This window comes from Rhinolophus ferrumequinum, chromosome 15 (assembly GCF_004115265.2).
Source record: "Rhinolophus ferrumequinum isolate MPI-CBG mRhiFer1 chromosome 15, mRhiFer1_v1.p, whole genome shotgun sequence".
Classification (NCBI taxonomy): domain Eukaryota; kingdom Metazoa; phylum Chordata; class Mammalia; order Chiroptera; family Rhinolophidae; genus Rhinolophus; species Rhinolophus ferrumequinum.
This window is the reverse complement of record NC_046298.1, coordinates 21,456,136-21,480,485: the sequence shown is the minus strand read 5'-3', so window position 1 is coordinate 21,480,485 and position 24,350 is coordinate 21,456,136. Positions and strand designations below refer to the sequence as shown.

Sequence of the window (24,350 nt, the reverse complement as noted above, 5' to 3'; positions counted from 1 at the left end):
TGACAAGCAGTAACTGTATACCTGAATAATAATTAGAAAAAAACAATTTGCTAAAGCTAATTAAAAGCTGGGACAGGCAGAATGAAGATGAAAAGGCTTACAAAGCATGCAGGAAGCCAATATATTTTTCTTTTATTTTCTGGATAGCTCGTTAATGACAAGGGAACCAAACCTTCGCCTTTCATTTTGGCTTTAGCTTATACTCACACTAATCATATTCAATCAGTAGAGCCATCATTCTAAATTCAGGGAAGATGCTGACCAATCATGTTACCTAACAATCAATAGCTTTCTCTCTCTCAGTGTGGTTTATAATCAATATGACCTGCTGGAATCTGTCTTCTGGGTTTCACATTTAGCTTTGCCAAAGTAAAAAAGGTCTCAAGTGAGGGTGTAGGTGAGAGGCTCACAGCTTGCTATCAAGCACAAATCTTTACTTCTGGAAGTTTCTTGATATTATTGCCACTGGTATCCTTTTGCCACTGAATGAGTCACTTGGTATGACTCAGGAAGAACATAATCCATTTTGGAATGACTATGACTTTATGTGGTAAAAGAAAAGATGCCTACCATGGTAGATTAGGACATTATTCTCTTCTTATTTTTTCATTCCTGTGACTTTATTTTATAGATTTTACAATTAGGCAAAGACATAAGAACTGTACTCTTATGCCAACCGAAGACACATTTCACCATCCTTATGTAAGTGCTCACTGTTAATATATAAAGCACTATAAAAGGTAGTTAAGAGAAATGACTATAAATCAATTACTTTAATCTTTAAAACATGCCTTTCACTCTAGCACATAGAAAAAAAGAGATAAAATTTTGAAGAACCAGGCATAGTTATACTCAAAAACAAGATAAACATAGTATGGACCAGAAATGGAACAGAAACAGAAAGAAGAGGCTGAAGCCACAAACTTCTTGGTCTCTAGGTCCTGAAACCAGTAAAGGAAGCTCAAGGGGGAAAAATGGAAACCAAAAATATCCTGCAGGAAGTAAGGGATAAGGACCAAGGTCCCCAGCCAAAAGAACTTCCCTGCATTTGGAAGAAGGCTAAACAAAGCTGTGATGTTTCTGAGGCTATCGTCTACACACATACTTGTGCCAGTGGTGGTGGGCATGGTTGTGGTGAAGTAGAGACTGTCATGTAAATAGGACATACACTAAGCCACTGATCAGTACAATGACCGAATCTGTGATTTCTCCATCATTGCCACAGGAAAAAAGGCTCAACACTTGATTCTGGACTAGTGATATTTGTTCAGGGTGAGGGCAAATGTTAAAAAAGCTAGACAGGGAGGTAAAAGCACTGAGAATGAGAGAAAAACATACCCCTTCCCCCAACCAGGTTAATCTGTCATTTAAAATTCCAAATGCTAAAAAGGACAGCTGCAAACAATCAGTTATTAAATTCATTCTTGAGTAATCAATAGAGCTAACTAAATTTAATTAGAAAGTGTGCCTGAGATCTTCAAAGAGATGCAGGATAGGATTATACATATATAATAATGAATAAATAAATAATTATATATATATATATATAATGAAATAAAAACATATAAGAGAAATAAATCAAGAATCATGGATATGAATAACCAATTATAAATCTTGGAAGTGAAAAAAACATAGTCACAGAAATGAAACTAAAAAAGTAAATAGGTGAGATAAACTTTAAACTTGTCAGAATCAATGACAGAATTTGTAAATTTGAGCATACCACTAAAGAGGCAGCAAAGAGAGATGAAGATATGAAAGATATGAATGAGAAATAAAAGTGGACACATAGAATTGTACGGGAACATATATGTGTGTATATATATATACACACACACACACACCCACACATATGTGGATGTGTGTGTGTATTTCTTTTTCTCAAAGTAGAAACTAGAAGAGATAGCAGAGAAAAAATTTGAAGAGTTAATGCCAAAAAACTTTCCAGCATTTAAGGGTTAAATCCTCTGATACATTAAAGAGAAATTTAAGAAAGTCAAGAATAAAAACACAGTCTTAATAGCAACTAGTATGATGATAAATTACCTATAAAGAAATAAGAATCAGACTAACAGTGGAATTTTATCTGCAACAGTCGATACAGAGATCAATCTTCAAAGAAAAAAAAATGTCAAATAGAAAAACCTGTTATACTCAGCTAAACTATCATGCAAGAGTGAAGGTGAAATCAAGATACAGTCAAACATACATTACCTATAAGACCTCTAGCCAGAACTTAGAAAGATGTAATTTAGCAAGAAGAAATACAAAACAAGAAGGAAGCAGAAAGATGTATAAAATAAGAGAAGAATGGAGAAAAGTTGGCAAACTATTTGGTAACTGGTGAATAGCTAATTATTGACTGACAAAAATCAACAACTCTGTGGTAAAGATAAGATGATTCAAAATTCTACACAATAATAAAAAATGATGGGAGTGGGAAAAGATCAAGAGATAATAAGTGTGTGATAGAGTCCTTATTTTATTCTTGAGGACCAAGGTACTCAATTTTTTCATTATTGTTAGAAAATATATAACTTATTTGTTAACAATATAAGTAGAGCTACTTAAATTAAAGAAATAAAATAAATAAAATCCACAGCTTCCAAACAAGTACAGGAAAAATGTATGTGAGGTAGTAGTAATTGGAAGAGGGCTTGGAGAAAACTTATTAATCCAATGCAAAGCAGAAAAGGAGAAAAATAAAAGAAGGAAGAAACCAACATAGTATATATCAAATGACACAGAAGTGAGTCCATATACATCAATAATGACAATAAACTTTATAGTGTTAGTCTTGGTATGGTAGGTTGAATAATCCCTAATGTCTGTGAATATGTTGCCTTGCATATTAAAAGAGACTTTCAGATGTGATTAGAGTCTTGAGATGAATAGATTATCCTGGATTATTGGCGTGGGCCCAGTGTAATCACAAAAGTCCTTATAAGAAGGAGGCAAGAGGGTCAGTTAGAGAGAGAAGATGTAAGGATTGAACCAGAGGTCAAAGAGCAGAGAAGATACAATGCTGATGGTTTTGAAGATGAAGGAAGAGGCCATGAACCAAGGAATGCAGGTGGTCTCCAGAAGCTGGAAAAGGCGAGGAAATAATTCTCCTCCAGAGTCTCAAAAAAGTACACAGCCTGATATGCACATTTTACATTACTGACCTTCAGAACTGTAAGATAATACATTAGTTACAGCAGCAACAGAAAACTAATATACTGGTCAATTAAACGGTAGAGTCTATCATTAGATTTTGAAAAATCCAGTCATATGCTATTTAAAAGAGATCTTAAACAAATCAACACACACACACACACTTCTGAAAATAAAGGAATGAAAAGATATATCAGGCAAATGCTAACTAAAAGAAAGTTGATATAGCAATATTACTATCAGGCAAAATAGAATTTAAGTCAGAATGCATAAATAGGGATAGAAATGGACAACATATTATGGAAAAGAGAATAATATATTAAGGAGAAATAAAAGCCATGCATTTATATGCACCTATTAACACAGCTTTGAAATACATAAAGCAAAAGCTGACATAATTACAAGGAGAAATGGAAAAGTGGGAGATTTAGATAAAATTCTATTAGAAAATGTTATACAAACAACTAGTAAGGCTGTAAGAGATTTAAGCAATACAATCAATAAGTTTGATCTAATACAAATATACAGACAGATAGATGGTAAGTTTATGGTACTCAAAGACTAGAGAATCTATATTCTTTTTTAAGGTCAGGTTAAATATTTCTAAAAACCAACCATAGCTATATTCACCCAAACACAAATTCAAAGACAATACATCATAAAACCCATGCGTTCCAGCTTCATTATTGTTAAAAGTTATCTATTAAAATTCTATAAAAAGGGGAAATGTTAAGAATTGAAAACATATACCTATTACAATTCACATATTAAGAGAAAAATCACAGTAGAGATTATATTAATAGCAATAAAAAAGTATTGCAAATAAAACTATGTGCTATGCAGCTAAAGTGTTGCATAAAGAGAATATTTATAAACTTTGAATGTACTATTAAACTAAAATTTTAAAATATATAAGTGAAACATTCAAATTAAAGTGTTTCAGAAAGAACAAAGTAATTGTAAAGAAAGCAGACAGGGTATAAAAGGTAATACTAAGAGCAGAAATTAGTGTATGAACATTTTTAAATCATAAAAAATCTCTGGAATAATTTTAGGTCAATACATCTGAAAACTTAGATAGAATAAAATTTTCCAGAAAAATTTAAATCTGAATAATCATTATACAAAAAAATCATTACATAAAATTTCCTTACCACTTCCTGTACACCTCCCACTCTCAATAAACACACCAAGATCTTAAACGGCTTTATCATCAAGGAATGTATCCTACTTTATAGATTGTATAAAGATCTTTTCAATGATAGAAAAAGAGGTAAAGCTAACTCCTATTATAAGAATAAATATATATTTGCAACAACATGGATGGATCTAGAGAACATTATGTTAAGTGAAATAAGTCAGACAGAGAAAGATAAGTACCATATGATCTCACTTATTTGCGGATTCTAAAGAAAAGAATAAGTGAATGAACTAATCAGAAACAGTTTGGGAGACAATGAGGAAAAACTGAGGGTTGCTAGATGGGCGGGAGGGGTGGGGGGTGGGGGGGAGGGTGAGGGGATTGGAGGGCAATCGGTGACCATAGGATGGCCACGGGCTTGAAAATTAATCTGGGGAACGTAATTTGGTGGTTACCAGAAGGTAAAGGGGTTGGGGGGTGGGGGATGAGGGTGAGAGGGATCAAATGTATGGTAATGGAAGGGGAGCTGACTCTGGGTGGTGAACACACAATGTGATTTATGGATGATGTGATACAGAATTGCACACCTGAAATCTATGTAATTTTACTAACAATTGTCACCCCAATAAATTAAAAATAAATTAAAAAAAAAAAGAATAAAATAGTCTTGATACAAACCCAGAAAAGTGCAATATAAAAAAATTTTTAAACCAACGGATGCAAATTCTAAATAATATGATAGCAATTATATCAGCAGTGTACTCAAATAATAAATAACTGGTTGGAGTTTCCTATCCCACTATTTTTGTTCACTTCTTCACTTTAACCATTTTTCAATGATAGGTTTGCTAGAAGCTAATTCTCTTACTTTTCCTTTATATGCCAAAGCCTTTATTTCACCTGTGTCACTAAAGGGTATTTTCACTTGATATATACTTTTCAGTTGATAGTTGTGTTTTTTTTTTTTCTGTAAGTACTTAATAAATATTATGTCACTTTTTTCTGGCTTCCATGGTTTCAAATGAGAAACTGAATAAATTGGTATTCTCTTACAAATAAATAAATAAATAAATAAATAAATAAATAAATAAATAAATAAATAACTGGTTGGATTCATCCCTAGAATGTAAAGGTGATTCACAACTAAATAAATCTATTAATTTCATTCACCATATTAACAGATTAAAGCAGAAAAATCAAATCATCTGACTAGATATGGGAAATGCATTAAGTTTCAGCACATACAAATATTCATGATAACAAAGTAGGAATGATGAGAACTTATTTAACGTGACACAGGATTTACCAAAAATCTGTAGACAATATTATGCTTAAAGTGTAACATTTGAAGCTCATTCATTAAAGTCAGAAATAAGACAGAGATGCCCACTCTCCTTACTCTACTATTCAATGCTACATTACAGATCCTATCCAATATGATGGGTCAAGAATAAGCAGCAAGGTATAAAGACTGGAAAGGAAGTCTGCAGGTGAGAGTTTACCAACGATTAGAACTAATTAAACAAGAGAAGTGTGGCAAGATTGAAAGCTGATACAGATGGATTATACAAAATTCAATAGTGTTTCCATACATGATTAACACCTTATTAGAAAATGCAATGAAAATAAGGTAACATTCATGAGAAGGAACTTAGAAGAGATGACAAAGGATGTGTGAGACGTTATTAAAGGACATAAAATAAATCCTAATAGATATTCAGACTAATGATAGCAGTGCATCTCTACTGTCTGTTTTCTAGGTGTGTAAATTTGGACTACTTGTTTATCATCCCTGTGCCTCATTTTCCTCATCAATAAAATAGAGATAATAATAAAACTCACCTAATCAAGTTGCTGAGAATTATATAAAATAATACACACAAAGGACTTAGAACAGAGGCTGGTACGTACTTGGTGTTAGCTATCAGTGTTGTTATTAAGCTGTACTATTTACGACAGTGAGGGTATTGACAATGGGGTAAATAAATGGAATATAACAAAAAGCTCAAAAATATACTGAGGCACAAATTAGATCTGGAGTATAACAGAGAAAGCATTATAAATCAGCGGGAAATGAAAGGACTATTAAGTAACTGGTAATAGGACAACTGGCTTTCTTTATGGAAAAAATAAACTTCACTCACATTACATATAAAAATAAACTTAGCTGGATTAAAGACCTGAAAAATAAGAGTCTAAAACTATCTAAATAGAAGAGCAGGGATATGTTTCTTATACCACAAGTAAAAATAACAGACACAAGAAAGTAAAAGATTCATAAAGCTGACATCAAAATTGAAAACATCTTTTAAAAATCCAAAACCCCATTATAAACAAAGGGTTAGTATCCACAATGCATATAGAACATCTACAAATAGATTCTTGATAGTAGATAATTGACAGAAGAGGAAACCCTAATGAAAAAAATTCTCAACCTCAATAGTAATAAGGTAAATACAAATTAAACTTTCAGAGTAGCAAGAACTTGAAGTCTGACTGTACTAAGTTTTAGCCCACTAGAGAAATAGATATCTCAAACACTCCTGGAAGGGCACGTTGATATAATCACTTTGCAGAGTAATTTGGCAATATCTAATGAAGTTGAAAATATACCTGTCTTAAGATCCAACTATTCCAATGGTAGAAAATATATATATATATATATACATATATATATATATACACACACATATATATACATATATATATATGTATCTTGCATATGTAAACAAGGAGACATATATTTTGTTCACTACAGCATTGTTACAATAACCCAACTGTCAACTAGTAGGCAAAGAAATACCCATACTACTGGTAAATGGAATACACACAGCAGCTAAAATGAACTAAATAGACTGATATGTATTAACATGAATAGATACTGGAAACATAATCTAGAGTCTAAAAAACAAGTTGCAAGATGTTACATGCAGTAATACAACTTACATACATTTTGAAGCAACAAAATGCCACTATCTAGTATTTATGAATACATATATACCTGTAATAAGATAAAAAACATGGCTTGAATACACATCAAATTCATGATAAGGTTGCCTCTGGGGAAAGAAGGAAATGGGACTTGCAAGGACTTCCAACTTTAATATTTGATTTTTTCAAAATAAAGGATCTGAAGTAAATGTAGGAAAGGTTAACATGTATTAGATTTGAGTGTCAAGTGTATCTCTTGAATTTTTCTGTATTAAAAAATATGTTGCATATACACCGACTTCTAGAATCAAACATTTCTGTGATGAAACAAGAAAGGACTGACTAAAATTCAGAAAATGTGAATTATAGCAGAGTGGCTGCCATTCTTTTATCGTGTACCCTTGGGCACTTCTCGCAGCCCGGAGAACCTCAGTTATCTGATCTGTTAAGTGTGGACACTGTAAACCTAAATGGAGTGGGGAAATATAGAGGACACAAGCAAGTGCCATGGCATAAATCATAGTCAACGTGAGTTTAACTATGAGCTAAAAACCAAAGATTAGATTGCAAATGTTTTAGTAAACAAATCTACTATTTTGCAAAACCTTCAGAAATACAAAAAGGACATAAAGAGGTGAAACAACCGCAGTTGGTTTCTGATTTATGCCCATTTCTTTCCTTTTCCTTCTTTTTTTTTTCCTTACCTGTTTCCTTCCTTTGAAATGGTTCATTCTGAGGGCAGAGCTAACCTACCCACTGAAGGATGAGAAACAGCTCATTCTACCTTCTCGTCACACACATTACGGGGTGTAATATCTTAATAACATCATCTATCAAAAAGCCTTGCAGAATTATTGTTCGTCCGTGAGAAATAGCACTAACTCCCCAGAACAGTAAGTGCCCCGTAGGCAGGACTAGGTTCTAGACCTGTAGTGTGAGCTTCAGGTGTGTAGGAATGGTGCAGTGTATGAAGTATAGATACAGATTTCAACAAACCAGCTGCTACAAATTAAATCTGAGCTTTCCAGAATGCCGACAATTTCACTATCTCCTAAAATGGACAGGGTCCAGCACCGAAAGTCTGAATATAAAATGCCTGCCAGTCTCCTTCTGGGTTTGTCTATTTATTTTGTTAAAATGTGTTATAACTTTGTATTTAAACCTCTTTTAAGAGTTATAGTAGTGAAGAATTTTTGCATACATTTACATATGTGAGCTGAACGTTTTGTCATACTACATTACAAAGGATAAAAAAAGGGGGGAAGTAGATTTTCTCTAGTTCAGATATAAAATTGAAGGAATTATGGTTGAAAAATGATATCATGAAGGTTATTTGCATATATACATTTCACCACATATCTGAATAAAATGAAGAATATCTGCTCCTTTTGTCTATTTCAGAAATGCTCCTTAATTTCTTCTCGTGCCCTTTTAGCAAAACCTGCTCTTCTAGGTGTCTAACTTCAAGGGTCTTTTCTGAACATGAAACCAAAATCCTTTCACCTTTTGCAGGTCCGTTTTAATAACCACTGACGAGGCAAAGTTAGGAAAAGAGCATGTGTCTGAAATCAGACCACCAGGGGTCAGAACCAGGCTCTGCCACTTCGTGGTTACGGCCATTTACTTAACCTGTCTGCACCTCTGTCTCTACCTCATTAAAATGGGCATTATGATAGTATTTCTCTCATAGAGTCGTAGTAAATGAAATACTGCATATAAAGTAGCGAACAGAACTAAATAAACCTTAGTCATAATTAACATCATTGTATATCATCATCGTAATTGCCAAGCCTGCTGCCGGGTGCTGGGAAATCAAAGCAGAGATCCTTGTCATTTGAAGGAGACAGACATATAAACAAGTAAATATAGGAAGGGGGTCTCCATTTAAACGAGGAAATAACCCACTGGCTTAGGGTCTGAAGGAGATGGGAAAGCCCAGTGATTCTATTGCTGACACACCACTTAGAATGGCTGTGACAAGTGACCAAGAAGATAAATGTTGAAAATGAACCAGGCTTGAATGAGGCATCAGAATTCCTGGATCCTGCATCCTGAAAACTAAAGATCTAACTGCAATGGCTTGTCCTGCAGATCAGAGGCAGAAGGCCGCTGTGAAGATGTTTTAGTGCCAGCTGAATCCCAAGGTGTCACTGACATTTGTACACAAGTTCTCAAGTTAACAGTACCCGAGACTGAATTAGAGCCAAGAGTAAAAGGGAAAGGATTCCAAATGCTTCCAGACAAGTGCTGTGCACTGCACTTGCTCCGCCCAGCAAGGGGCACCCATGCAGACTAGGCCTCTATCTTCCAGCCCAGGGCTGAGGTCCCAGGGCCAGGGAAGAAGCTATCATATTCTTGCCCTCATTTCTGCTGTCACCCAGAAAGGGGGCATCTATCTTGCTGAAGGAGCATTGTGTGTACAAGCAGAGCCCACAGATTCTTGCCAAAAGGGACTTTTGTGCTCTCCTTTCATGTTCTGATATATTTTACCCCTCCAAACTGGAGGTGACTCACTCTATTGTTTCGAGTCCTTCAGTTTAATCCAAATAAGTCAGCCACGGGAAACCTTTAGGGAGGCTGATATTTCAGGCATTCCAACACAAAGAACTTACAGCTCACAGAACACTCATCTTTTACTAGTCCTTTTTTTTTTTTTTCACTTTCAGGATAAGATAAGTTTTAATGGAAAGAAAAAATTATAATCTTCAGTGTTTCTTCACTCCACATGATATTGAGGTTTCAGTTTTTTTAAAAAGTCTTTTTTTTTTTTTTTTTTTGTATAGCATCTGTTTCTGAGAAATTCAAAATTGCTCTAAGTGTCATTTATCTTCCCAACATCACGGTGCAGGTGGGCTTCCAGCTTGCCATCTCCCCACCCCTTCAGCTGCTAACAAATAGATGTTTCTTGCTGAGGGAGAATCTAACCACAGCACTGGCCCTGACATGTGTGCCATGCATAAGACTGAGTGTGACAGTTGGCTGACAGTGGGTGCCGCATCTGGGGAGGGCGGGCAGCCAAAAGAGGAGAAAGAAAGACCCCTCCTGTCAGGGCATCCAAAGGAAAAGAGAAGAACTTCCAGACCTGAATTCATAGCAATAACTGAAGAAATGAACAATGTGCCCTTGACCCTGCTTATTTCTCAGTGATCTAGAAATTAAATGCAATAAATGTGTGACCACCACTCACTCACCTGGGTACAGAGCCGTAGGCTTAGGGAACAAACAACTATTAATTGAAACTCCTAATGCATAGTAATTTCTGTAAGAATGAATTTGCAGGTTCAGTACTGCACATGAAGTTGAAATTAATAAGTGATATTTCTATTTCTTTCCACTGTAATTAATTTCTAAGTATAATTCAATTTCTATAACATTAACACATAGAGTATTTACTAGGAAATCCATCACAAACCCTAATCGAAATATGAAAAGAGTTTAATTTTCACCTATGAGAATTACAGTTGGAACAACTTTGTTACTGTAAGGGCAATCAACTCAATAAACACCAGTTTTCCAAGAGAGAATTGAGAGACAAACACATTTACAGCAGATCACTTATAGCACACGTTTTGCTCCTTGGAACTAGAGCTTGCTGACTTAAGAGGATATTAAAGAATCATAAGATGGAACCATGAAACCTTTGTGGAAAAGAAAAGTTCCATTTTAACAACTAGTTGGGTTATTCAATCTATACACTATATTAGTAAGAAACAATAGATCCTTCATGTATTTTTTGTTTCTTGAAATGCACCAAAACTTGCCATAAAAAGTGAAATCTGGAGATATCTGAGAACGAAAGGGGAGGCAGTGAGAAAGGGAATAGTTGCTGTACTTGTAAGTAAGCATTGTTGTGGTGTCTGCCCATCTCCTTCCTCTGTAATCCACTCGGACCCTCCAGTGCCCACCTCTCATCACCCTGGACAGGTTGGCTGGCTCTTCCCGCCCCGACTCCCGCACTGTGAGCTCTATATGTACAAAACTGGACTGGAAGCAACACTTCCTAAACAATTCCACCAAAGCCATCAAATCCCATGCTTTCCACCAATTAATTGGATAAAGACTAGCAAAGGCATCTTTTCTGTAGGGTTTTTCCTTAAACATTATTGCACATTATTCTTTACACAAGGTCCACAAGACACTGGAACAAGAGTGGGGCTGTGTCCAAAAAATTAAAGAGAGCAGTGACTGTACAGGAAATGGCTGCCTTTCCAAGGAGTAATGACAAATGATAATAAATAGGAATAATGATCATGGTAAATGGCTGCTAATTGGGACCAATGACTGAGGAGCTGTCACAAGTCAGCAGAAAACTACGATCCTATTCATTCTGGTGACTTTTATAAAGTTAATAATATTTGATTTTTTTGAAAAATATCTGACAAATGTTGAAACCAAATGTTAGCATTCAATTAAATGTGAATAATTTGGGGATAGGAGAAGGGCTCTGCTATTTTAAATTTTATACTTAAATTTAGAAAGCTTTTTCTAAATTCAAGAATACTTCAATAACTGGGTTAGAAATTCCTAAATTCTGCACACATAAAAATTATCTCAGTTAAAAAAATAGCTTGTAGAAGTCTAGCAAATCTAAATGTCATTATGAAATATCCAGAAATAAGACAAAAGACTCATTTCTATAACCATTTTATATCTATCTTTGTATCTATCTTTGTTTCACTATTTTCTTTAATTTCTACTTTTGGCAAATATTATCTTGTATTTCATACATCCTTATAAACTACATTAAAATATTGCTAGAAGGAAGAGAGAATATAAAAATAGAATGAGCATATCAACAAATTTGTGGCCAAAGGGTTCAAATTAAATATATGGAAGCATTTTCAGTTACCGAGACATTTAAAAGGTATTTTCTGGAGGTGTGGGGCTGGGCTTAAGTACAGTTCAGTGAGCATCTTTAGCATATTCCTGATCTGAGATTATAGTAAATATATATGCTTGTTTACCAAACTACATGCATATTGTGTTTCTTAGTCAACAAATTCTAATAAAGAGGAATTGGGGATGAGAATGGCATAGCTTAATGCAATTGAATCATGTAAATCTCTGCTTCTGGTGATCGTTTTCAAAGGCATGTTGCAAAGCTAGGGCCACTGCCTCTGAGACTTAGGCGAAGCTGTATTTTCATCCCATGACAGTCCCACAGTCTACTCACCATGTGTGCCTGAAATAATGCGGGGATGAAGGACTGGTTAGATAGGTTGAGAATCCTGGAGGAGTCCTGTAGGACACAGATGGTGCCAAAATCAACTTGAATGGGATGTACGTAGATAACGGGGCCTCCTCCGATGCTCCTTACGTGACATACCTGTGTTCCCAGAGAGAGAAAGTATACAGGAATAGCTGAAAGCGGCTGGCCTTGAAACAAGCTTCTAGTCACCCCTTTAATGAAAAAGCAGTGGCATAAAAGGGTGCTGATTAGAACGGACATCCCTTCTCCCTCGTACTCTGTGGTCAGAGGGACAGACGGCTGGCCGGGCTGGTCAGACCTGTGAATCCAGTCTGGAATTCCTCCCCAGGAAAGATGACTTGCTTCCCTGGGTCAGCTCAGAGCTGTGCATTGAGGGAAACCAGAGTAATGGTCGTCTACATGCCAGCCCACACGCCAGCCTGCAGAATACTTAGCATGGGGCTAAGGACCTGCACTTCAGAGCCGGAAGTGGCTGCATTGAGCCCTGTTCTGTGGCTTTACTAGTGGCACACAGGCCATCCACTGCACACAGCCGTGTAGGCTGGGGACTGAAATCCACCTGCTTTGCTCCCCTCGCTCTGTGCCCTCAGCCAGGCACTGTGTCTGCCTGAGGAAAGGGCTCTTTTTCTTTCATAAAGTGCTGCACTCAGCAAATGACGCTCCCAAGAGCTGCATTTCTGCAAGGTGGGCATAGCGTAGGCTGGCAGGGGACCTGGACCAGGGGCACCTTTTGGGTTGACCTGCCTTTGCGATGCTGCTTTCTAAGTCAGGTGGCTTATCTGTGGCATCTTCTATAGAAGAGATAAAAGCAAAATCCTAGTTTATTCTACTCACTAAGTAATCAGAATCACTTCAAACAAATGTATGCTGATCATCCAGCTCCCAAATAAACCAAATGTCTAGGAATTCATAGCCTGTCGGGCAGCTTCTGTCAAGATTCAAGATTCATTCTCTGATTTAGCTCAAGCAGCAGAAAGCTTTCCGTGTCTCTCTCTTCCCACACTTGGAGACAGACTACTACTCTTACCAGCTTCAGTCGGTTAATTTGGACAATGAGTCCAGTCAATACACAGGAAAAGATCCAGTGAGCTGTGAGTGAACTGATCTCAGAGCCCACATGCAGCAAGTGAGTGATGGCCAAACCCAGCTGTGCACCAGCAACAGCTAAGCACGTTGTTAAACATACAGATGTGCTCTCCCCTCAGAGATGCTGATTGGTAGGACTAGAGAGGGGTCAGAGACATCACTGTGTGTGAGAAATTCCTGATAGGAGTTTAAGAACAAGTGCTACAAAACACCACTCCTTTTGGATGTATGCGTAAATAGATCCCCAAAGTAACACACCGCTAGTTTTGTACCATTGCGGAGTGAAAATGTAGAACTCTAGAACTACAAACAACTGAAGGAGACGTGAACATGGTGTGCACCTTAAATGCAGAGACTTGAAATGCTTGGTAAGAAGTACAGCAATTTTCACTGCAATTCTGAAAATTGGTTTTTACCAGAGGAGGGTCCTGGCTCCCGAAGATCGAGATGTAAACTGTGGACCTGTGCTTCCCAGTGACCTGGGTCTCCAAGGTCAAAGGTATGTGAACGGTGCTGTGTGGCAAGATGATTCCACAGGGGCTGGGACTAGAGAGCAACACAGCTGGCGAGGCCTCATTTACCTGGTGGGAGAGACAGGCCAGAGGGGTAAGCAAGCCCCCGGCATAGTACGAAATTAACAACACGTTCGATTATTTTGAAACAAGTGTCCTGTGTCCATGGAGGAGCTTTAGAAATGCATCACCATTCAAGCAAGGATGTGGGGATGAGCAAACCCCATTCTGCCAAAAGGAAGTTTAGTTAAGAGGGGTGTGCATAAGGCCCCAACTCCAAAGTGTACAAGCCGGCAAGATGCAGATATTACCCACAGTGAGAACTAGTGCCGGACAGCAGTTCCCATGGCCACCTTCCATAACCTGGCCCTCCGCGCCTTCAGGCCTTAACCCCCACCCCTGGCTCCTTTGTGTCACATCAATAGAGGCCACTAGGATGTCCCGAACACATGCTACTGCTTCCCACCTCCAACTCTTTGCACTTGTGTTTTCTCTCCTGGAATGTTCTCTCCCTTGGGCCTGACTGCACAATCATCCAGAATACTCCTCAGGAATCCCCAGTGCTCCAGAGTCAGAGCTTTTCATCTGTCCCCAGGGAGTGTCCTGCAGTCCTTTTCCATAGCACGCACTATCTGTGTGTGCATCTTCACCACACAAAGGCTGTAAACTTCTGAGGACACCACCTGGGCCTCTTCTCAATACATGCCCACTTTCTGGCCCCAAACAGATGCTCAGTACATGTTTTTTAAACGGAGAAATAGGCAGCTGAATGAATGTCGTCCTGTGTCTACCAACGTATGCGGCCCAGAACCCTGTTCTGCAGCACATCCCTGGCTTTGATGCAATGACAACAATCACACATAAAACGTTAAAACTCCCACGTCCAAAGAAGGAAGCCCACCGAGGCCCAGGGATTGTCACTCTTGCTGCAAGTATCTGCACAGCCGGAACCGGGCTCATCCTGTGGGAGGATGAGAACTGACAGGTAGTTGGGTGGTAGCTTGGTAGGGGGCTTACTGCTCTCCAATTCCAGGTGACGACCTCAATGTATCACTGTGCGTCCTTGAGCAGCCCTGCCCAGTGGGTTCTGGACGGCTACAGACTGGTTCTCTTTGGTTTTTGTTTAAAAAAAAAAAAAAAGTGAGCTAAAAAGAAGAATTTTACCAGTGGGCAGGCAAGAATTCTGTTCTGGAAAAGGGAAGTTTGTGGCTCTTTGCCAAGTTGGCCTTCAAAAGGCCTGGCTGCAGTGGAAGCAGAAGGAGATGTCTTGTGCACTGGTGTGGGTGGGGGCTACCTCTGGCACTTCTGTGGGTGCACAGGAGACCCTGAGCCATGGTGGTGGGCAGAGGTGCAGCTGTCTGCATTTCTGCGCTTTGGCTTGTGCCCACAGGTGAGCAGGGCTCCCCCAGCCCAAGCACACAGTCTGCGGGCCTTTGTGTCTGTTCTCCATGAACAAATGAGGAGGTGGTAGGTCCTGAGGGAGGGCAGCCCCACAGTCTGGCTCGCCCACAGGGTTTTCTCTTGATTCTGAAGAGGTTTTCTTTCTTGTTTTTTAAAACTGACCACTTGGAAAAACTGGGTTTCGTGCTCTCTCCCTGTCCCGCTGCCCCACGTTGTGAGTAACTTGTTGTTGTGGCCTATGTAACGAGTCTAGGTTGTCCAGGGCGGGCGGTGCAGGCAGCCGCCCAGGACCACAGGATTCTTCTTCCTGTGGTCTGGCTTCAGATAACCAGTTGAGCTTTGATAGGTATCACCGAAGTGGGGCAAGCCAACAGCCGGAACTAACATTCCTGGCCCAGCCCTGTCCACAGGAAGAGTCTGCTTCTTCCCTCACTCTGGACAATGAGATTCAGGGTAAGCATTGAGGTCATGGTAAGAAAGGAAAAAAATATGTATGTATACGAAAGCAGACAAATCCAAGGCTGCGAGGTGAACGGGTATCTGTGTTTGGGGTCTACAAAACCAAAATCCATATTGAACAAATGATTTTTTAGATAACCTGTGTGTATCTTGCCCTTTGTGTGTGAGTCCCCCAGCCCTGTTCTCCCGTGAATATACTTTGAATGGCAGCCGTTCTGCTCGCATTAACCACAGATGCCTTTCCTTCCACCATTCAAAAAAAAAAAAAAAAATCCCAAACAACTCACTGAAGTGTCTCCAAGGAGATCAAGTCTTGCCAAAATAAACCCTTCTTTAGTTAATTGGTCAAATGGATGAATTCTGGCCCTCTCAAGTTTCCTTCCCCAGTTAGACTGGAGAAGCGGTCTGAGCATTAACTGTTGGGTTCACGGCAGCATCCGACCCTACAGATACGAGAAGAAGAAAATGGAACCGGAGGAATGGTCTTGATTGCAGCGGTCACAGTCTGGCCCTTGCTTTAGGAGGCCGCCGTGCATGGAGAGAGATGGAAATGGGAAGGTGAAGCAGTGCTTAGGGGACCAGGGGGCTTTGATGCGTCTTGTTTTCCAGGTGAATGAGAAGGAAGGGACTGGTGGATGGTTGGGTGCTACAGTCGGAATATTTGCAAACGCTAACACATTCATATGAGGTACATTACCATGTCAGTTATTGGGAATATGTGTATTTTAAGCAATAAGATTCAGCTGGTCAGACTTTTCTGGGCAGTCTCAGTGACGCAGTTCCTGTGCTGTGATTGTTCTGAAGACAGAGTGGCTCTAACCACTGTGAGAAGCCCCAATAAAATCAACCCCAAAAATTCCTTAAAAAATAAATAATAAAATAAAACAAAAACCCCATGGCCAAATAAATTTAGGTAATTCTGGGAAACACTTCTCAGAGCCACAGCAGCTCGAGAGGATAGAGAGTACAGGTTTCACCTGCCTGAGACCCACGGTCTTTCCGTGCCTGGTCGGGTCTAACGTGGCCCTAATGTAACTCAATGTCCTTCTGGTCTAACGTGGCCTAATACAACTCGACATCCCTCTGCATAAGTCCACTGTTCAGCCTTACTGGAGCTTGAGGCAAAAGGAAAATCAGTAATACTGATTCTGTCTTTATCTAAAGTTTTGAAATTCTGTTTATCATGGATTTTTTGCACTAGTTTTGATTTCTTAAAATGTGGCACGAAAATACTATTTATCTTGAGTACTGAGTTTTGTGGCTCCCCCTTAGATTTTGTGCTTGAGGCAAGTGCTTCACCCTTTCCCCAGCCCAGCTGTGCAGAAATAGCTTCGCCATCACCCCAGATGCAGGCTCTGCTCCGAGCTCTGCAGATGCCTGTGCTGCCAGGGCTAGCTTGTTCTGCCGTTAAGCATATGAAAGCTAGAAAAGTCCTCTCCTGTCACCCCCACCCTTGGCTTTTGGTTTTGTCTCAGAGAAGCACACAGAATAACTCGAATTCCCTCTTTTCTATAACAGCCCTGTGACTAGTGAACGGTAGCTTTTTTGTCCTGGGTGAGTCTTGTCTGTTCCAGATTAAACACTGTGTTTTTCCCTCATCTGACTTGGATTTCCAGGTGACATAGATTGCCAGTCTGGTTACTCTGAACATGATTCATTTCTTTTCAAGTTTCTATTACGAAAATACAATGTCAAGATTTGAAGACAAAATTCTGCCACTGCTTTGACCAGTGGCCATCTCCTTTCTTTAGCTGATGTAGCCTAATTCTGCCTTGGTTCTGAGGCCCTTAGTTGGTCTTTTAACTCATTTTGAAACTGTAGTCAAATAAAACCCCCATTTGATTGTTTGTACGAATTAGTATTCCTGTACTTACAGAACTGAGTTTTAAACCCAAATGCATTCTTGGTAAACTGCATCTCATTAGGCACCTTCCATTACTCTAGGCTGTACATATCTTTTAAAATCTTTTATCCACATGCATTTGACTGCTTATTCTCCCACCTAGCTAAGTATAGTGGCATGTGGACAGATCTATTTCATACAACATTAAGAGGAAACTCCTTCTTTCTAATTCCTATATTATCTCTAGCCATCTAGTCCAAAAATTCCATGTATAAATATTGCATTACTATATCTTAGTGAAGCTGTCCAAGTCACCGCCATAGACAGACATAAATGAAGGCTCCTAGCTCTGCCTCATTTCCTACGCATGGTGAATTCACAGTCAATTATTTGCAGGTGCAACTTATGCATGTTGGCTTAATTGACTCTTTATTTCTTTATCAAAGGCAATTTTCCTGGGAAATTAACAACTGTTTACACCTGCAGCTGCTCATTCATGCAGGTGGCAATCCAGCTGTGGCTTTACAACTCCATCCCCAGATTATCCCAGTGTTAAAAATCAGAATTACAAAAAGTCATGTGTTCAGGAATAGGCTCTTAAGGATTTCTCTTTCTCATTGAGGAAATCCAACTGAAGGAAAAATCAACACTGAAAAAGGATAAAGTAACTCACCTGAGGCAGGACCTCATAGCATCCTGGGAGGTCATCATCGTTGACAAGCTGGACCGTTTTCTTATATTGGTACTTCAGGAAGCAGTACCCGAAGTCCATCTTTGTATTAACCACATGGAGGGCAGGTACAACACACCTGCTCAAAGGAAGAAGCTCAATTAAAGCATTTAAAAGAATAGAGAGTATGTTTACATATGAAGAACACAGAGTCCCAAGTTAAACACATTTGTCACTGTCACATAGTTTTCTCTAATAACTACATTAATCATTTTCAAATCTTCCTCCTGTCATCCCTCTCCCTTAGCCCCCAGCCACCACTTTTTAATCAAAAAAAGTGCCAGAAGCAGGACTCATTAAACAGCTGTTTTGGGTGGGTAATAACTAACATTTCCATTGCTTTTCACATTTGGCTTTCCTTTGGCAAGGGACCCGCACAGCACAAGTTCCTGAGTGGGTCTGTTTCCATGGCAAACAGGGCAAATGCCACCAGCATGGGGTCCTAACTGTGACACTTTGGACCAGAGTCCCCTGAGGACTAGCAGCAACAGCTCACCCCATCTAAATAATGGTAATAATTCTAATTCCTATGCAGAACAGCTGTCTTGGATCAGTAGGCTTAGGCAGCTGCTGGCGCCAGAACTGGCATTGTGACAATGGTGCTCAGTGTGGAGGGGGTGTGGTGTGGGGGGGGAGAGTTGTGTGCCAGAGAGGGAGGAACTGAAGCCCTGTGAGAGCAGTTGGCCTATTATTGGGTGACTTGGGTCTTATTTTGTATCCGTGAATCCCAACGTCTGACCTGCTGCACTGCCCTGTCACTATACAGTGCGATGGCGAGGAGCACTGGCGTTTGAATCAGTCAGAGCCGGGTTCAAATACGGACCTTTCCGAGTACAACCCTGCGCAAGTTGCTTTCCCTCCCAGAGTCCCATTTTGCTTGTAGGTGAGATGAAGGTCATTCTAGGAACTGCCATTAGCATCACTGACTCTTCTTAGGGTGTTTCGGAAAATACAGGAGATAGTCTGAATGCAGGGCATAGCACAGTGCCAGGGAAGGGCTCAGTAGGAGACAACTGACGTGTGGCAGGGGGCACAGCAAGGCAAGCCGGCACTACTGGCTCTCTGGGAAAATTACTCTAGGGAGCAAGTGCTAAAAGCAACTCTTCTGTTGAGAGTCTTTGAGCGGTTCCTATAGATTACACCAAAGTAATGACATGAGTCTTGTTAACCCCAAAGCTTGGGATGAGTATTCATTTTTAGTGAGAAAAGAAGTTGCCAGTTGACCCCGTGACTTTCATAAAGCTAATCTGTTACTACCTGAAACACTGTGGCTCAGAGGGTTTGTAGTATTTGACTGGGGTCCCAGAGCACACGTGGTAGAAAACTCATAGCCTTTCAGGACCTTCCTTTTTTCAATTTTTTTAATTCAGGTTTTCCTATTGATAGCTGCATGGAAAACAGGCTGGAAAGCACCAGAATAAACCCACAGAGAAAAGAAATGCAAGACTAGACAAAAAGGCTACCTTGGGTACACAGAGGACCAGATGAAAGACTTTGTGCTATTTTTAAACAAACAAACAAACAAACAAAATCAGTTAGGTCTTTAGAAGGAATACTAAGTAGATCATGGCAAGGCCTTGACCTTCAAGTTCTTTCAGGGCTGCTCTTTGGCTTCCTCCAAGCCCAGGACACACGAAATGGTGCCCATCCACCAGCATGTCTGCACCTTTTTGAAGGTGCACCTTCCTGAGATTCATGACAGACCTAAATTCTAGGAATTGATACATCATCAGAGTTTTACTAAGTGATTTTCTCTATTTCCTTTCGATGGCATGTTCATATACCTACTCCAGGGTCCCAGATCGGGACACTTGTTTGCTTTGGCAAGAGTGTGGCCCATGATTTTCTTGAGGATCCCTGTCATCATTGGGCGGTGACACATCATCCATGGAAAGACTGTCACTTGGTCAAGCAGGCACATCAACAAAAAAAGCCAGGATCTTAACCTGACCCGAGCCCCATGCTGCCTTTGTTTAAAAAGGAAGAAGCTGGTGATGGTTCTGAAGAGTTTATATTGTTGGAAAAGAACCCATCTCAGGCCACTTGCAGGCCGCATTCCAGTCATAGTAAGTGTCCTGCTAAGGGGATCTCGCCTCACAGGACGGTGAGCACCACTCTTCCCGCTGCGTCACTCTGGAAGACTGTATTTAAAGGTGAAAAATAAAAAACAGCAACGCCTCTTCCTGCTAAAATCATTTTAGTTATATACGTGGAAAGTCAGGAAGTCAGAAATAGAGAGCATTCTTATTCTTAACACTGCAAAACACATCCTTTCTCTCATCTCCATCAAAGGTGCTTTGCTGTGTTAAAGCTTTGTCATCTGACTATCAGATTCAGCCTCCTTTCCTAGGAAACCAGAACAAACCAGAACAAAGTGTGAACAGGTTGCAGCAGCGGGCTGCCTTCTAGAGAGGCAGTTCCTGGAGGCTCAGGGGAAACTGGGGGAGAGGGAAGCAGGTGAGTGCCATACCTGGCTGTGATCAGGAGCGCCAGCACTTCTTCCCCGATGCCCTCGACGTCCACCACCAGAGCCAGCTCATACTTCTGCACAGTGTTGGAACATAAGGTCACCTGGAAAGAAAAAGGAGCAAGGCTGCTCTTCTGAAAGGCCAGCTCTCCCTCTGCTCAGGGGAGAAAGGAGCCAGGGGACCCTCACATTATGACTGCAGCTTCTAAGCACTTCACTGTGGGATGTATGGCAGTTTACATTTTTAGTTGAACAAGTTACATTTTGGGGCCAGGGCATGCTGAGTTTTTTTCAAAGACCAGGTGAAAAACGAAATGGCGTTTAGTACAATAGGTCTGTTCATTTCTGAGGAGGTTGTATCAAAGAAGCCATATACCTGCATAAGGGGAAAACATGACCCTGAAGAATGAGCAATATCAAACAACTATTAATTATTGCAATTTAAATTGTTTCCTGTACCTCTGGGCTATATAAATTATGAAAATTCAATTCACTGATAAAACACTACAGCTAAATTTCTCTTGAGGTAAAATAAATGAAATAATCATGTCAATTCCAGAGAATGGCATAAGAAACCAACTAGTCTTTTTGTTTTTAACCAAAATCTTGTCCCCCATTCCTACTCACCAATATTCATTATTAGAGCAAAAAAATAGGAAGCTCCAAAGAAAGTCCTACCCACGGGTAATATCTGGCCAGTATATTTCACACTATGTTTTTATTTACTGTTCTGAAACATTATATTTAGGCTTTTGAAACCTTGTTACAATTTTTAATTGCTTTCAAATGATTTGTACTGGAAGAGATACTTGTACATCTAGAAAACAGTTTCTGGCACAGGTTAAGGCTTTTCTATCTATAAATTATGTATCAGGCACTAATTAAAATTTTTTCGCGTTGCAAAGGGAATTATTGGATGCAAATTTGAGTCCACACCGACGTGGTTGGAGTGCAAATCATGAGGGAAAACTGAAGCTTGGAGAAATCTTTTCCAAATATAAAGAGAAAACAAAGTAAAGAAGTCACTGATTTGGAAAGAAAACATGTCAGATTTGGAGAGAAGCAGCTGCCCCAGCGTGCAGATACACCGAAAGCAACTCTAACCCTGGTTTATGTCTCTGAGCTGTGGTTAGAAGGCAGAAGAAAAAGTGGTTATGGAAGATGGCTGCTAGATAGATGCTATGTCTTCTAAAATCTTCCTGTATTGTGTAGGAGAGGCCCCCCAAAAAAAGAAAAAGAAAGGTAGATCACATGTAGGCTGAGCATTACTAAGTAAAAAATAAATTAATTAATTGCAGTAGCACTTCTCCCTGGGAAAGTCTCAATTAGCAACTGCTATGATTTGAATGGTTGTGCCCCCCTCCAAATTCATATGTTGAAATCCTACCCCCCACTGTGATGGTATCCAGAGGCATAGCCAATGGGAGGTGTTTATGCCCTGAGGGTGGAGCCCTCGTGAACAGGATTAGTACCCTTATAAAAGAGGACCCACAGCAGCTCTGTCGCCCCCTCTACCACGTGAGGACACAAGGAGAAGTCAGCAGTGTGCGACCTGGAAGAGCGCCTTCACCAGAACCCAACCAAGCTGGCGCCCTGACCTTGGACTTTCTGCCGCCAGGTGTAAGAAATAAATTTCTGTGGTTGATAGGCCCCCCAGTCTCTGGTATTGTGTAAGAGCAGCCCAAATGGACAGAGACAGCAACCCTGAGAACGGATAATGATCTATGATGTCAAACCTCACTGGACCTGTGGAGAAGCCCTTGGAAGAGCTGCAAACTCCCATGAATGCCCTTTAGGATGAGTGCATTCATGGCGAGACACTCTGAAGCATTTAAAACAAATTTGGGGGATAAAACCCTAACTAACTTAAATATTCACAGATAATGACTAAAGAAAGTCAAAGTCTTTATCCGTTCAGGCTTCTCTTTTTTCTTTCCCCCAAAAGATAAAATCATGTCAATTTAGCAGCCTTCAATATGTCTGGATCTGTTTGGAGAAGAAAAAGTGAGAGAGGATAGTAAAACCTTTCTCAGTTATCCATGAAATAATTCTTCTGGTAGCACTGCAAAGCTATAAGCAAAGCATCACGCTGTGAACCTAAATATTAAGTGCTATTAGGAACATCACATCCACATTCACCATGAAGCCCAGATTCAGATGAAAAATCTGAATAAACTGGATATCATCCATGGCACAGGTCTGGACCTTTATTGTATAAACGATTTGAGTCTGAAGGAAAGGAGGACCTAATTATCGCTGAGTCCGTAAATCCTTTCACATTAGCACTGATGGGGGTATTATCTGTACAGAGCAGTGGTTTCACTAGACATCACTACATTCCACTGTCCTGGAGAAGGCAACATGTCTAGAGTGATGGACATCCACGGGAGCAGGGTCACGTCTTTTGCCTAATCTATCTGTATCTGGTTTCTTTGGCCACAGTGGTTTATTTCCTTATAGGCCCACCTTCCCACGTGACTGAGAGGCACTCCTTGCCACTCACACTGGGCATACAGAGCAAACCCTCGGTGTGGTCCCAGTAGCTACGTGAGAGGTCAGCTACTCGGCTGTGTGTTCTGTAAGGCTGTACACTGTACCCTGATAGCAGCAAATCCTTGGGAGCGAATGGTGCCACAGTCGGGAGTGATGGTGAATTCCTTTGGTTTTGTTATGGGTACTTCATCCTTGTTCCAAGGTGGTCTTTTGTTGTCTGAATACTGCTCACTATTTGAAATGCTTTTATGGCCAATGCCATCCCCAGGGACACGCAGTTTGAAGGTCATGGGAACCAAGGAGGTATTATTGAGGGAACATATCAAGGTATGAGGAAACCCTGGAAAACAAAATATGAGGTGAGAAAGAAAAGCCCCACTATAGTCTCCCTTTAACTTCAACCTCCCCCAGCACCGCCAAAACTCTTAAATGAACTGTCTATGCAATTCAGCACTACTTGCTTAACAAAAACTCTCCCTGATATTATTTTCAATTGTAAATCAATAGACACATTTCAGGGTGGCCGGTTGGCTCAGTTGGTTAGAGCGCAGTGCTCATAACACCAAGGTTGCCAGTTCAATTTCCACATGGGCCAGTGAGCTGTGCCCTCCACAACTAGATTGAAAACAATGATTTGAGCTCGAGCTGATGGTTCCTGGAAAAACACACTGTTCCCCAATATTCCCCAATAAAAACTAAAAAAAAAAAAAAAGAGATAAAACACATTATTAAAAAAATAACAATAAAAAATAAACATTTCATTCATTCATTCATTCATTCAATGAATACTTATTATACATTTACTATGCAGCAACAATAGACATAAAATCATCATCCAGATCCCTCTCAAGAGGCAGACTCTATTATCAGTTTGCTGAGTAGTCTTCCAGAAGCATATTTCACATTTAATTTTTGCACAGAA

General features: G+C 39.8%; 1 protein-coding gene across 1 annotated transcript in view; it reads right to left on the bottom strand.

Annotated features, from left to right (window-relative positions):
* HYDIN (HYDIN axonemal central pair apparatus protein) overlaps positions 1-24,350 on the bottom strand; it is a 299,173-nt gene that overhangs the window by 168,439 nt on the left and 106,384 nt on the right. The window contains exons 14-18 of the mRNA XM_033128646.1: positions 23,533-23,768; positions 20,939-21,039; positions 18,412-18,547; positions 13,940-14,104; positions 12,402-12,554 (exon numbers count right to left, since the gene is read on the bottom strand). Coding sequence (XP_032984537.1) covers positions 12,402-12,554; positions 13,940-14,104; positions 18,412-18,547; positions 20,939-21,039; positions 23,533-23,768 — 791 coding nt within the window. The remainder of the gene's footprint in view (positions 1-12,401; positions 12,555-13,939; positions 14,105-18,411; positions 18,548-20,938; positions 21,040-23,532; positions 23,769-24,350) is intronic.